This window comes from Indicator indicator, chromosome 22 (assembly GCF_027791375.1).
Source record: "Indicator indicator isolate 239-I01 chromosome 22, UM_Iind_1.1, whole genome shotgun sequence".
NCBI classification, from domain to species: domain Eukaryota; kingdom Metazoa; phylum Chordata; class Aves; order Piciformes; family Indicatoridae; genus Indicator; species Indicator indicator.
In genome coordinates this window covers 16,544,014-16,557,486 of record NC_072031.1, presented here as the reverse complement: position 1 = coordinate 16,557,486, position 13,473 = coordinate 16,544,014, and the positions used below count along the sequence as shown (strand labels likewise).

At 60.7% G+C, this 13,473-nt stretch overlaps 2 protein-coding genes across 2 annotated transcripts; one reads left to right on the top strand and one right to left on the bottom strand.

Annotated features, from left to right (window-relative positions):
• Nucleotides 1-943: 943 nt before the first annotated feature.
• LOC128974547 (testis-expressed protein 2-like) lies at nt 944-5,988 on the bottom strand. The gene is made up of 11 exons (XM_054391206.1): nt 5,086-5,988; nt 4,724-4,924; nt 4,340-4,631; nt 3,754-3,971; nt 3,369-3,560; nt 3,169-3,268; nt 2,893-3,025; nt 2,650-2,787; nt 1,960-2,172; nt 1,706-1,826; nt 944-1,069 (listed from the first exon to the last, which is right to left on the bottom strand). Exons 1-11 carry the CDS (start codon nt 5,986-5,988, stop codon nt 944-946), a joined length of 2,637 nt encoding a protein of 878 aa, XP_054247181.1.
• Nucleotides 5,989-11,034: 5,046 nt separating this feature from the next.
• On the top strand, nt 11,035-13,028 carry MSRB1 (methionine sulfoxide reductase B1). Its single transcript, XM_054391138.1, has 4 exons — nt 11,035-11,089; nt 11,718-11,860; nt 11,978-12,092; nt 12,997-13,028. The coding sequence occupies exons 1-4, from the start codon at nt 11,035-11,037 to the stop codon at nt 13,026-13,028; spliced, it is 345 nt and encodes a 114-aa protein (XP_054247113.1).
• The last annotated feature ends 445 nt before the right edge of the window (nt 13,029-13,473 follow it).

The window sequence follows — 13,473 nt, the reverse complement described above, 5'->3', positions numbered from 1 at the left end:
TACCTCTGCTCACTGCTGCCTGTGCACAGCAGCATGTTCCTGAGGCTCCTGAGCAGGTGGGGATGGGACAAGCACCACTTGGGACTGGCCCATGTGGGACTAACTGGGACAGCCATGTCTGCTCTGTCCTCTGCATCCTCCCTTTGCTTTGCTCAGTGATTTTTTTTTTTTTTTTTTCCCCACTGCCTGCATTCACCCTAGCTCCAGTGAAGACTCCTCTTCCTCTTCCAGAGGAGGTACCAGTACTCAGTACTTCTGCCCCAGTTTCCACTAGGAAGCGAGGACCTCCCAGTCACCTGCCTCTGCCCAGTCTCACCAACCATGTCTGCTGTCACCACCTCCCACCCAGACACTCCTTGTTTTGAGCTGGAGGTGTGACCTGTGGCCTTCCCTCTGCCCAGAGGCCCCTGGCCCTGGCTAGGTCCTCATCAGATGCGGGAGCTGCTGTACAAGAAGATGGCTGCTAGGTAAGGCTGGCCAGGGATGGATTTATTCACACTTTGCACTCATTCCCACCCATTTTTATCTTGCAGTCCAGCTGCCTGTGGGGAGTCTGTGAAGTGTCTTGGAGCAGCAGTGATCACAACTCCTCCAGTGCAGAACCCATCTGGGTGTCCTGCACCTTTTTTGGGAACCAGGCAGTGGGCAGCTCAGCCCTCCACTGGTCCAGAGCTGCTCCCTTTGACCAGGAGTCCTGAGAACCTGGTAGAAGAGTGCTGAAATTCTTGAGTCTCCAGCAAAGGCCCTGCCCTGGGCCTGGTTCTGCTCTGAATGTGTGCTTGCAGTATGTACTCTCTATGGCTCTGCTGCAGCAGTGCTGAGGATGAGATGAGCCAAGAAGCTGAGATCCCACTCATAGCCCTGGGTGTGTTTGGTGTCCCCATGTCCCAGCGAGGTCCCTGAGCTCTCTGCAGTGTCTCTGCCCTGCCCATGGGGCTGCATGTTAGAGCCTCTTCTCTCCTTTGGCTGGTAGGTTCCTGGGCAGTGCCCCTGGGGGTGGCTGAGGATCCAGGCCAGAGCTCATGATGGGAATGATGAGGTCATCCATGTTGGGCATCACCAAAATTTTCTGGAAAGAAGAACCACAAGGAAACACTGCCTGCCTGGTGCCACACCTGCTGGGAAGTGGCCTTGGCAGGAGCCACAGCAGCTGGAGTGAGAGGTCAGGATTGTGAGTGGAGGGTTCTGAGCTCACATCCTCTGAGCAGCAGCTGACTGCACCTGGTCCTAGAGGATCACCACCTCTAGATAGCTGTGGGTGGGGACAAGCAGGAGCAGCTTTTCTTTGCCCTGCCTACATATATGGCTTCAGAGTGGTCATGGCAGAGGGCAGGGACCAGACTTCAGCTGGGAGTTTGGATACCTAAGTATCTGTGAGGACATTTCTGCCCTTTGAGCAGAGACCTCAGAGATGAGAGGCAGAAAACAAACCAGCAGGTACCATGGGATGGGAGGCTGCTGACCTAGGGATGGTGCTTCTCTCAGACTTGCTGATGCTCCTCACCCCCTGCTTGGGGCTGGACTTACTGGGAGGAAACCACTTTTGCTCCAGTGCTCAAAGCCCTCAGAGGTGGTTCCTTAGGTTTGTTGCTTGGCTGTCCAAAGCTGGACAGACCAGACCAGACCAGACCAGACCCTGGCTTTTAGCAGAGAGAACCCCAGGTGAGGTGTGGGGCTTTGCTGAGCCCCTGAGCAGAGCAGGCACCTGGAACTCGTGCTGCAGCCTGCGCTCAATCCACTCGGTGACGTGCAGGAAGGTCACCTCCCGCTCGCCCAGCTTCGGCCGCACCTTCAGCTCCAGCTGAGGGGGCACTCGGAAGCTGTACCTGTGGGGAGTGAGGAAAGAGGCAGAAAGCTTCATGCCCTGAAGGCCCAGAGCTGGCTCCTTGGCTGAGCTGCAGGGAGCCACAGGAGCTGGGGAAAAGAGGGGAGGAAGCGCAGGGGAAGCAGAGCTGGTACCAGACACGGTCCGTCGGCGGCGGGGGGATGTTGACAGACAAGGTGCCTGCCAGCTCCTGCACCTCCACTGTCAGCAGCAGGGGTGTGTTGGAGACCTCCTCGATCTTCTTCTTGATGAACTCGTTCTCAGTGGCCCTCTGGAAGTACTTGGACTTGGCAATCTTATCCACGAAGCGCAGGATCTTCCTGCTCGTGCTGTTGCCGCTGGTGTGGCTAAAGCAAGGGGACCCTCAGCCCTCACTGAGTTTGCTGTCCCCCAGCCCTCTGCCACAGCACCCAGCAGGGACAGGGGCCCCCTGTGAAGGTGGATCACCATGTGCCTGGCCTTCCTGTGTTGTCTCCCCAAGGGAACTGTCCCCAAAGTCCTGCTCTGGGAGCACCGTGCCTCCCACAGCATGGCTTGAAACTAGAGCAGGGGAGAGTTAGATTGGACATCAGAAAGGGGTTCTGCACCGTGAGGTGTTGAGACACTGGAACGGGTTGCCCAGAGAAGCTGTGGGCACCTCACCCCTGGAGGTGTCCAATGCCAGGCTGGATGAGGCTTTGAGCAGCCTGGGCTGGTGGGAGGTGTCCCTGCCCATGGCAGGGGTTTGGAACTGGATGGCCTTTAAGGTCCCTTCCAAGTGAAGCCATTCTATGATTTTGTGACCTCCCCACACACCCCATGGTAGACCCCAAACAGCTTCTCACCCCTCGGTGCCGGGGGGTGAGACCTTCTCCCCCAGGGCTCCCATGGGCTCTGCAGCAGAGACTTCTTCCTCGTCAGAGGAGCCGGCGCTGGAGGACTCAGCATCGCTGTCTGCCAGCAGGATCAGCCGGGGCCTGGCCCTGCCAGCACCCAGGAGCGTGTCACAGGGGTGCCCTGGGGCCAGCACCCTCTCACCTTGCATAGGCAAGAGGAGGATGTAATCCATCCAGGCACAGTCTCCTCACCCCTCTCCTCCTGCCTCTGCTGGGCTGCTCTCCTCTGCAGCACTTTCCTTCCCCAGCTTGCAGAGGTTCATTTTGGTCTCCAGTGTCATCTGCAGTGAGCCGCTGTAGGTGACCTCCATGTCCACCCAGAGCCCTGCCAGGGAGAGGGATGGGACAAAGCCCTGTCAGCACCACAGGGCTGCTAAAGCCTCCCTGCTTCAGGGACCAGGCTGGCACCTTGATAACAGCTGCTGGGGAGGCAGCCCTGGGGTCCCTGCTGCTGTGCAGGGCTCTCACCTCGGTCATTGATGGTGGGGCTGGAGGCACTGAGGACAGAGGGGATGGCTGTGCCCATGTCCAGCTCTGTCAGTGCCAGCTCGTTCATGAAGTAGGGCAGCTGGTGGGGGAACCACAAAGGGATGCTCGGCACAGCCTGCCCCCTGCTGTGGGGCCTCGGGGAAGGGGCTGCCCTGGGAGCTTTGCTGCTCCTGCCTCACCTTGATCTTGCTCAGCTTCTTCTGGATCTTGCTGGCCACTTGCTGGGCCCAGTAGGGCTCCCGGAGGAAGTCCCAGCAGATGCGTCCTGCCAGGGCATTCATCCAGGCCATGGAGGCCTGGCTGTGCCCCAGCCTGTCCTCGCTGAGCTGTGGGGGCACAGGGGGCACAGGAGCCACAGGACCCATGAGCCCCTGCAGCCAGGGGGCCCCATGAGTGCTGGGACCTTCTGGCTGGGGGCTCCTCTCCACCCTGCTGTGGCCGTGCAACCCGCAGTGCTGGGTGCCAAGAGAGGAGCCACAAGACTGGGAGAGGCTGCACACAAGGTCCATCAGCCTCTGCTTAGTTCTCCTGTCCCCCTCCCAGTGCTGGCTTTGTCCCACTCACCTTAGTGGGCATGGGGCTGCCCAGAGCTCTGTGAGAGGGGCTCTGGTCTGGGCTGCTCCCTGCCCACGCTGGCATGAACCGGGCCATGTAGGTGCTGTAATCCAGGAAGACCTCCTGCTGGGTGCTTCCTGCCAGGTCCTTGGGTGGCACAGCAGAAGGGATGTCCTCAGTGCTCCCTCCACTGCTGCTGCCACTGCTCTGCAGAGCTGGTCCCATGCCTGGGGACATGAGTGGGTCAGGATGGCATGATGGCAGTGGTGTGCCACCCACCCTGTGCTGGCAAGGGACATAGATTCATAGAACAGTTTGGGTTGGAAGGGACCTTAAAGACCATCCAGTTCCACCCCCCTGCCATGGGCAGGGACACCTCCCACCAGCCCAGGCTGCTCAAGGCCTCATCCAGCCTGGCTTGGAACACCTCCACGAACGGGACATCCTCAAAGTTCTCCCTGCTGCTGCCAATACTCTTGGGTCTCCGTCTCCTGCCATGTTCACTGCTGCCTACCGAGGGCTTGTCCTCCTGGCACACATCAGCTCCCACCAGATCAGCCCTGGCAGAGCAGAGCCCACAGGAGCTGCTTCTCACCTGTCCTGGCTTCACCGTGGCTGCTGCTAGGTGCCCCGCGGGAGGCTCGCACGAGGTGCTGGTACCACTCCTCCTTCTCCCTGCCTGTCCTCCCAAAGAGGTACAGACACCTCTCCCTGCAGCCCCCTGGCACCTCCTGCCCTGCCGTTGGAGCCTTCATCCCTTCCTCCCTCTGCAGCTCCGTGTCCTGCTCCTCGCTGCTCCTGCAGCTCCGGGCAGGGAGCAGCACACAGATTGGGTACTTCTTGTTCCACGTCCGCTTTCGGGCCAGGCTGGGTGGGCAGAGGAAGACCTACGACACCAGAAGCCGTGGTGAGGCCAAGGCTCCCGCAAGGGAAGAGCTCCCTTCTTCTGGGGGATGTTCCTTGGCACTGCCAGGCTCACCTTGGCATCGGTCAGGTCGTAGCAGCGGTGGCTGACGAAGGTGGCCTCGAGAGGCTCCTCCTCGCAGGTGGCTCGGCGTGGGACGTTGCTCTTAGGGTAGGAGAGCTTGAGGGTGGCCCCATCCAGCGTGGCCAGCACCGAGTGTGTGAGCGAGGGGTGGAAGAGCTCAGGGTCGTAAGTGTGCAGCTGGTTCATCCAGCCCTGGTGGGGAGGGACAGAGCTGGCTGCTTCCCACATTGGCTCAGCACCTTCTCAGTGCTGTCCAAACTTGGGGCTCTGCTCCAGCTGCCCCCCAGCACCCCATCCAGCTGTCTCCTATCACCCCATCCAGCTGCCCCCCAGCCCCCACAGGCCTCTCCTACCTGAAGGTGGTGAGTTTCCAGTGGTTCCCCCAGGAGCAGCTTGGGCCGGAGGTGGCCCCATGGTCCTCGTGGCACTGGTGGAGCCTTTGGCAGGAGGAGGAGGATGGTGAGGAAGCCTAGCACCAGCCCACAGATGAGCCCCAGGCAGAGGCCAGCAGCATAGGGCGGCAGCGGCAGGATGAAGTAGCCATAGGCGAGGAGGGCGATGGAGGTGAGGGCTCTGCCTGGCACTGTGCCCCCTGGCCGTGCCGGTGACGGCTCCTCAGGGGGTGGCAGTGGAGGTTCAGCATTCTGCTGTGCCACCTCCACCACCTGGATCACGTCCCCGTAGGAGCAGATCTCGTAGCGGCAGTTCTGGGTGGGCTCCCAGGGGCTCCAGTCCCGTGCCTGGTGTCCCCCAGCCCCACGGCTCCCCACCTGCCCGGGGCTGCCCCCCAGCTCCTGCCCCCCGGCACCCGCCCTTGCCCAGGGCGCTGGGCTGCTCTCCTCGGCCATGAGGCGGCTGAGGCGGCTGAGGGGCTCCTGCATAGCCTCCGACAGCCTTCTCCGGGTGTTCTCCAGCCTGGCGTCCCGCAGCCGGAGCAGGGCTGCTCGGCTCTCGGAGGGGGACACGCTGGGGGAGGACGGCGCCGTGCGGGACTTGGCCGGGCTCAGCCGGGGCGGGTGGGCCCGTGGGAAGTCAGTCAGGAGCATCCCCCCGGCTGGGGGTGAGGAGGGACGCTCTGTGTCCCCATCCGTGGTGAAAATTAGTCCGCAGCCATCCCTGCCGCCGCTGTCCTCCGTGGTGCCGGTGGGAGGGGACGTTAGGCCATCAGTGTCCCCCCGCTGAGGTGAGCCTGGCGATGGTGCCATGGCTGGAGATGCCTCTGCTGCCACCGCAGCCTGGTCTGCCATCGCTCGCATCGCCCGCGGTGCTGCGGCTGCCGAGAGAAAGCAAGGCAGCAGCTCAGCTCCGAGCCACACCCGGGCATGGCATGGCCCTGCCCCGGCCCTGCCTTCCCCCTCGGGCAGGGCTCTGACTCCTCTGAATGTTGCTTGCTTGACCAAGCAGCCCTGACCCTCACCTGATGCCTTGCCTGAACCTGGAGTGAAGCAAGCCCAGGCTGCAGCCCCAGTGCAGCAGCCCCAGTGCAGCAGCCCCAGTGCAGCATTGAGGATGCTCTGCAGGCAGGGGATTGGCAATCTCTGGCTTTACTGCAGGAGCACAGTTTTCTAATCATATCAAGCCTCCATAACCCTGAGGGTGCTCCTGGCCATGGCCAAGTGTTGTCCTGTCCCCAGGACACTATGAGCCCTCCGTTGCTGTGCTCCTGCCGATGCAGCAGGGCTGCATGAGCTGGGGAGGGAGGACGGAGGCTGCAGGACAGGCTCTGCAGTGCCATTGCAGAGCTGAGCTCAGCACCCAGCAGCTTCGGGGTGGGGGTGGGGGGCTTAAGCTTCTCCACCACCCTCTTCCCCTCGCAGCATCTCCGTGGCAGGAGCAGGGACACATCCCAGGGGATCGGTGGCTGGGCCGGACCCTGCCTCCAGCGGGTGCTGCTCCTCAGGCTGTCTGTCGCCCTGGATTTTCAGAGGGCTTCACTCCAGGAGCTCCTCTCTAGATTCAGCACCAGCAGTGCCGCGGCTGCCGCCGGCACCCTTTACATAACGGCAGCCACCTTTCCTCTCTGCTTCCGCTCTGCCTCTGAGTTACAGGAGCCACTTCTCAGTCCCAAACTAGCCCAGGGGATACCCAGCCCCCAGCAGCCACCCTGGTGCCATGCATCCTGTGGGCAGGGCTGCTGGCACCCCGCAGCAGACAGAGTGGTGCAGGGCAGCAGGCAAAGCAGCCAGAGAGCAAAACGGGGAGCGACCAGTGGGAAATGAGCAACAGACCTGGACCTGAGATGAGAGCCCTTCCCCAACACCCCCATCTGAGCCTGGCAGGAGGATGGATTTAAAGGTCCCTTCCAACCCAAACCATTCTGTGATGGCAGCCAGGACCCCTGCTTGGCCTTCATCATGTGGCTTTCTCAATGGCTCCGTGTCACAGCCATTCCCAGTATCCCCAGTGCTGCCCATTGCCTTCCAAGCATGCCTACCAGAAAGCCCTGGGGCTGGTCCTTGGCTGGTCCTGCCTGGCTACCACTCTCCACCCTTGGCTGTGTTAGGAGGACCCCAGCTCCTTGGTGCGGGCTTGGGGTTCTGCTGTGCCTGCCTGTTCCTTGCCACCTCTCTGGGATTCATGAGGTTTAACAGCTAAAGGAAAAGAAAAAGAAAGGAAAAAAAAGGAAAATAAGGAAAAAAAAAAAAAAGAAAAAAACCCCACGAGACTGTTTCCTGAGAGACCATTAGCAGGGTGGAAGACAGAGACAAGAATAGCCTGGGTGTGTATGGGGGTTTTCTTCTGGCAGAGATGTCAAGAGCAGCAGAGGCTTTGGAAATGCTGCTGAAACCCAGCCAGCACTTCTGGGGAGCGTGGGTGCCAGGGAGGATGAGAAGCACCAAGGATGGACCCTGCTGGGTGCCACCAGCAACCCAAGATGAAGAGCTCCCCACAGAGCAGCCCTGCTGAAGGCTTTGCAGCTGACTTAATCTTCAGAGAGCAAATCTCAAGGCTAAAGGTGGCCCCTGAGGTGGCTCCTTAACATCAGCATGAACCTTCCAGCCCAGAGCTAGTCCCCAGCGTGTGACCATGGGGACATGCAGGGCTGGGGGCATCCTCCCGCTCTTTATAGGGTAGTTGAGTGTGAAGGTTCATCAAGTAGCTGAGTGGGCACGACCCAGTGATGGAGCAATGGGGATGGCACAAGCAAACAGCTCTGAGGGGATGCTCCTCACAGCCTCCACACAACACCTGGCTTGCCCAGCCCCAGGAGCTCCCAGAAGGGACAAGTGCTGTGTGGGATGTCCCTCTGAGGACAGTCTGGGAATCTTGGTGGAGCATGGAGAGCTGGCAAGGGACATGAGGTCCCTACTGACTGCTGCTCTTGGAAACACCAGAGCCAAGGGTCTGCAGGAGAGCTGAGAAGCAGCTAAGGAACTGGGGGTGTTCAGCCTGGAGAAAAGGAGGCTGAGGAGAGACCTTATTGCTCTCTACAGCTCCCTGAGAGGAGGTTGGAGCCAGGTGGGGGTTGGTCTCTTCTGCCCAGTTACAAGTGACAGGACAAGAGGAAATGGCCTCAGGTTGTGCTGGAGGAGGTTTAGGCTGGACATTAGAAGAATGTCCAGAGAATCCTTCCCTGGAAAGGTTCTCAACAACTGGAGCAGGCTGCCCAGGGAGGTGGTTGAATCCCCACCCCTGGAGGTGGTTAAAGAACAGAGCTGTAGTGCTGAGGGCCATCGTTTAGCAGGAGACTCGGCAGAGTTAGTTGAGCTCAGGGCAGCCCTCTCCAGTTAATTAGGGGGGACGGAGGGCTGGCACTGCTGACAGGGCTGGTGGCATGGCTCTGCCAGGGAGCAGAAGAGGCTTTTGTCACTCAGCCAGAGGAGCTGGAAATCCCTCATCCAGTTACCTCCAAAGGGATCACTGCAGAAACCAAAGTGCTGGTTATTAGCACAGGAACTGGAGAGCTCTGGGTTAGACTGGGATTGAGGAACACTAGGCCTGGAAGAAAGTCTCACTGTGACCTCCAAATGTAACTGTGGGTGATGGGTAGGGCAGCATGGGGTCACAGAATGCCAGCATGGTGTGGTTGGAAGGGACCTCTGGGGATCATCCAGTCCAACCTCCTGCTCAAGAACCCCCAGCAGCTTGGACAGGACTCTCTCCAGCAGTTTCCTGTCTCTCTTGAACTGGGGAGCACAGAACTGGAGCCAGGACTCCAGATGTGGCCTCCCTAGGGCAGAGTAGAGGGGCAGGACAACCTCCCTCAGCCTGCTGGCTTCGCTCTTCACACACCCCAGCAGACTATTGGCCTCCTTGGCCACAAATGGGATCCCAGCTCCATCCTCCACACTGATGCTTCTCTGAGGGTTTACCAGGAGACACTGGGGCAGATTTCCTGCCACTGGGAGAGCAAGGAGCTAGAGTCTCTCTGGAGCACTTCCTGACACCTCATTTATCTGATCCTGTTGGGTCACAAGGGACATCACCCATGGTGGCACAGGTGTCCTCCTCTCTCTGCCACCCCATGGTGCTGCAGCCAGAGCCCTCCTCCTCCTCTCCATGCCTGGGCACCTGCCATGGATCATCAATCCCCAGGGTTGGAGCTGGGAGCTCAGCCCTGCCCAGGATAAAGTCCTGACCTAATTCCAAGTGGCAACACCCAGTGGGCAGGAGCATTGCCAGCACTGGCCTCACACTGGGGGTTCTTCACTGGGCACAGCCCCAGGCTGAGCTCCTGGCTGGTGGACAGCAGGCAGCAGGGACACCCCAAGGGCTCTGCTGTGGGACAGTCCCCAGCTTCTGGTCAAAAGGCATTTTTGCTCTTGCACCATGGAGGGTGCAATTCCTGGGAGATCCAATTGTTTGAGGCCTCACCCGAGGGTCCTCAGATAAAACTGGGGAAGAAGAATCACAAAATCAGTTGGGCTGGAAGGCACCTTTAAGATCATGAAGTCCAACCACTACCCCGGCACTTCCAGGGCACCAAACCATGGCCCTCAGCACCACAGCTCCACAGCTCTGAAACCCCTCCAGGGATGGGAACTCCACCACTGCCCCGGGCAGCCTGTCCCAGGCCTGGGCAACCCTTTTGGGGAAGAAATTGTTCCTCATGCCCAACCTGAACTTCCTCTGGGGCACCTTGGTGCCTGGATTTTTGGAAGGCAGAAGCTGCATGCAGCTCCTCTCCTCCTGGCTGCCAAGGAACAGTCAGCCTGCAGCTCACCTTCAAAGCTCTTACCTTGCCACACGCCAAGCTGCTGCCTCCTCCTCGTCCTCCCAGCCCCTCACACCCCACGAGGGACAGGACTCAGACCCCACATATGTCCCCATCCCTTCGCTGCCGTGGTGGGGTGGGTGGTCCCCAACGAGCCCAGGCTTGTGTGTGCTGGGGACCCCCCCCCCGGCAGTTCCTACCCAGAACTGTGCCCAACCTCCATCAGCCAACCCCGGGCAGCGCCGCCGGGGGTCCTCGCCTGCTCCCGTGGTCCTCCCCGCGCTGTTCCGCAGTGCTGGTACCTGGGCCAGGAGAGCGCTCCGGGGGCACCGGGGAACGGTTGGTCCCGGTGCTGGGGAAGGACGAGCGGTCCCGGTGCTGCCGGGGAGATGGACTGGTCCCAGTGCCAGGGAAGAACTGGTGCTGGGGAGAATGACAGGAGGGGCGGTCTCGGTACCGGGAGAGGAGCCAGGAGCCGATCCTGCGCCGGCAAAGAGCCGGTGCTGGGATCCAAGGAGGGATGCCGGTGTCAGGATCAGAGGGTACCACTGCCGGTGCTGGGGAAGAAGAGCCGGTACCGGTGCTGAAGCAAGCCGTCCGGTGTCGGTATCCAAGGAGTGATGCCGGTGCCGGGAAAGAAGGGTCGGTGTCGGTGGCTGTGGATAACCGATGCCGGGAGCGGAGGGTGTAGCTCAGCCTGTTCTACCCGGAGGTGCCGGAGCATCCGCAGCACCGTGCCGGGTCCCCCGCTCCGCCTCACTCCTCCCCGCACCCCCCCCCCCCCACTTCTCCTGCCGCCTCCCCCCTGCCTTTACCAGAGGGACATCATCCGGGGTGGGGCTGCGGGGACAAGGCTGGGGTGTCCCACGGGGGTGGGGTTCGTGTGTGCCCATCCCCTGTGTCCCGTGTCCCATTCCCCCACCCCCTCTTTCTCCGGTACCGGGACTCCCCCCCGCAAGCCCGTACCGGCTGTCCCACAGTGCCCCCTGTCGGCCGCGGGGAGGCTTCCCAGAGGCGGGACAGGGGCAGGGCTGGGGCAGGGGCGGAACCGAGGGCGGAGCGGGGAGGGAGCGGTGGGGGCGGAACCGAGGGCGGAGCGGGGAGGGAGCGGTGGGAGCGGAACCGGGCCGGGGCGGCGAGCGCGGCCATGTCCTTCTGCTCGTTCTTCGGCGGAGAGGTGTTCAAGGATCACTTCAAACCGGGTGAGCGGGACCGAGGGGGCCCCGGGGGGCCGGGGAGGGACTGTAGGCAGCCGGTGGGGTCGGGTCGGGGGGGTGGGCAGGGGGTGTCTCCCGAAGAACCGGAACTCACCGTGCTGGGTAGGGAATGAGGAGCGTTAGGAGGTGTGGGGCGAACTCCATCCGTGGGACCGGGCTGGGGACCTCTCTGGGGTCCTTGCTGGGCGCTTCTCTCTCTTGAGGATCCTCTCGCTGGGGTCCTTATTTGGAGATTCTCTCTCTGGTGTCGCTTCTCTGGGGTCCTGTGGGTATCCCCTTTCTGGGATCCTAGTTAGGGGATCCTCCTGCTGAGAGGGATGGAGAAGGATCCCGCCTGCAACGATGGGACCGGGGCGAGGGGTCTGTATAGGGTCCTCTTGGAGGGGTTGTGTGCATTGGGGCTGGGCTGCAGAGGACCCCCTGCAGGGTGTGTGGGTCCTGCCCCTAAAGCTTTTGCTCGCCTGCCTGGCACTGCAGCAGCAGCTGGCAGTTCCCCGTTGGCACAAAGTCCAGCGTGGGCAGATGTCCCATATCATGCTGCTGACATCCTCACGTCTGCTGCAGCCATCCAGCGGGGTGCCCCCAGCACTGACCCTTCCCCTGCTCTCCCCAGGCATCTACGTGTGTGCCAAGTGTGGCCATGAGCTGTTCTCCAGCCGTGCCAAGTACGAGCACTCCTCCCCATGGCCAGCCTTCACCGAGACCCTGCACCCCGACAGCGTGGCCAAGCGGCAGGAGCGGCCCGGGGCTCTGAAGGTGACGGTGCTGGAACTTTTGGGGAGCAGCAAACCCCAAAGCTCTCCTCCAGGCTTTCATTCCTTCAGCCTTTCTGCTGAGGGAGGCCTCCTGAGCCTTATCCTCTTGCCCTTCCAGGTGACTTGTGGCAAGTGTGGCAACGGCCTGGGCCATGAGTTCCTCAACGATGGGCCCCAGAGGGGGCAGTCCCGCTTCTGAATATTCAGCAGCTCGCTCAAGTTCATCCCTAAAGGTACTCACTGCAGCTTCTTTGACCTAAAGTTGCACCAGGGGAGGGTTAGGTTGGATGTGAGGAACGGTCAGGGACTGGAACAGGTTGCCCAGGGAGGTGGTGAGTCCCCATCCCTGGAGGTGTTCCAGAAACCTGTGGCCATGACACGTGGGGACATGGTTTAGTGGTCATGGTGGTGTTGGGTTGGTGATTGGCACTCAGTGACCTTAAGAGCTCTCTTCCAACCTTTATGATTCTGTGATTGTTTCAGCCTGAGTGGTTGTTGTGGGGAAGCAGCTGACAGCCCCCCAAGGCTGTGTGTGATGTGCTGCTCTGGGTGGGGCGTAGCTGGCTGTGCAGATAAGCCACTTGCAGCCTAAATAAATCTCAGCCTCCAGCAATCTGCTCAGCTGGTGGCTTGCTGCCAGCTCCCTGCCCTCCCACAGTGAGGCTGGGAGTGTGCTGGAGCTCCTGGATACATCTTTAGCTCTGGAAATCTTAGAATAATTGTTCAGGTTGGAAAAGACCTTTAAGATCATCAAGTGCAGTTGTTGACCCAGAATGGATGAGTGTTGGGTGCTGGTGGTGCAAAGTGAGAGCTGGGAGCTCTTGTAGTAGCATAAACGGAGCTGGAGGGTTTGCTGGTTCATTCCACGGAGGAATTGTGTGGGAGCTCTGGATATTGCAGCTGCCCTATGAGCAGGGGGCAGGTCTGTGGGGAAAGGCATCCTCCTGTCCTTGGTGTCCAGCAAAAGGCTTTGTGAGGTCGGATTCAGAGCAGGACCCCAGCCATGACTTGCTGTCCCACTTGCTGGACTGCAGTGGTCGTGAGATCTTTGCACATAGCAAAATGACCCCAGGAAAGGGGCTTGGAAGGGTTCTGGAGCATGAAACATGAGCCCTGACTTTTCCTTCCCCCTTTTAGGCAAAGCAGATACAGACCTGAAGGAGAAGTAAGCGAGCTGCTTGACTTGGCACACTGCCCTTGGCCTCATCCTGCCTTCACACCTTGGGCTGCACCACCTCTGGTCAAAGGGGCACCAGGAGCAAGAGACACCCCAAAGAAGCTCCTGGTTTCCCTGGGCTGGTTCCCTCTCAGGGCTGCTCTGGTTTGGGATGCTGGGAGGACAGGGGAAGTGAGGAGAAAACAGGGGAGCTGCAGTTGTGTGCCTGCTGAGGGGTGGTGGCTTGTGTGACGTTTGCCTGGGGCTGTCTCGCCCACCCTCACCCCCTCCCCAACCAGCTCTTCTCCCCAGCATCCTCCTGCTGGGAGCAGCTGCTTCTGAGCTGGGTTTGCCTTTCCCTCTGGCCCTGCCTCTGCTGAGCTCTGAGGTGGCTTCACTGCTCACTCAGCTGAGGCAGGGGGCAGGGCAGGAGGCAGAACACCCTCCGGATGGCAGCC

Excerpts from the sequence above, each read along its gene's own strand:
- LOC128974547 (XM_054391206.1), bottom strand. The coding sequence starts at position 5,988 with ATGCGAGCGATGGCAGACCAGGCTGCGGTGGCAGCAGAGGCATCTCCA. Across the intron at positions 4,925-5,085 it reads TGGAAACTCACCACCTTCAG|GGCTGGATGAACCAGCTGCA; the intron begins GTAGGAGAGGCC and ends CCTCCCCACCAG. Across the intron at positions 3,026-3,168 it reads CCCCACCATCAATGACCGAG|GGCTCTGGGTGGACATGGAG; the intron begins GTGAGAGCCCTG and ends TCTCCCTGGCAG.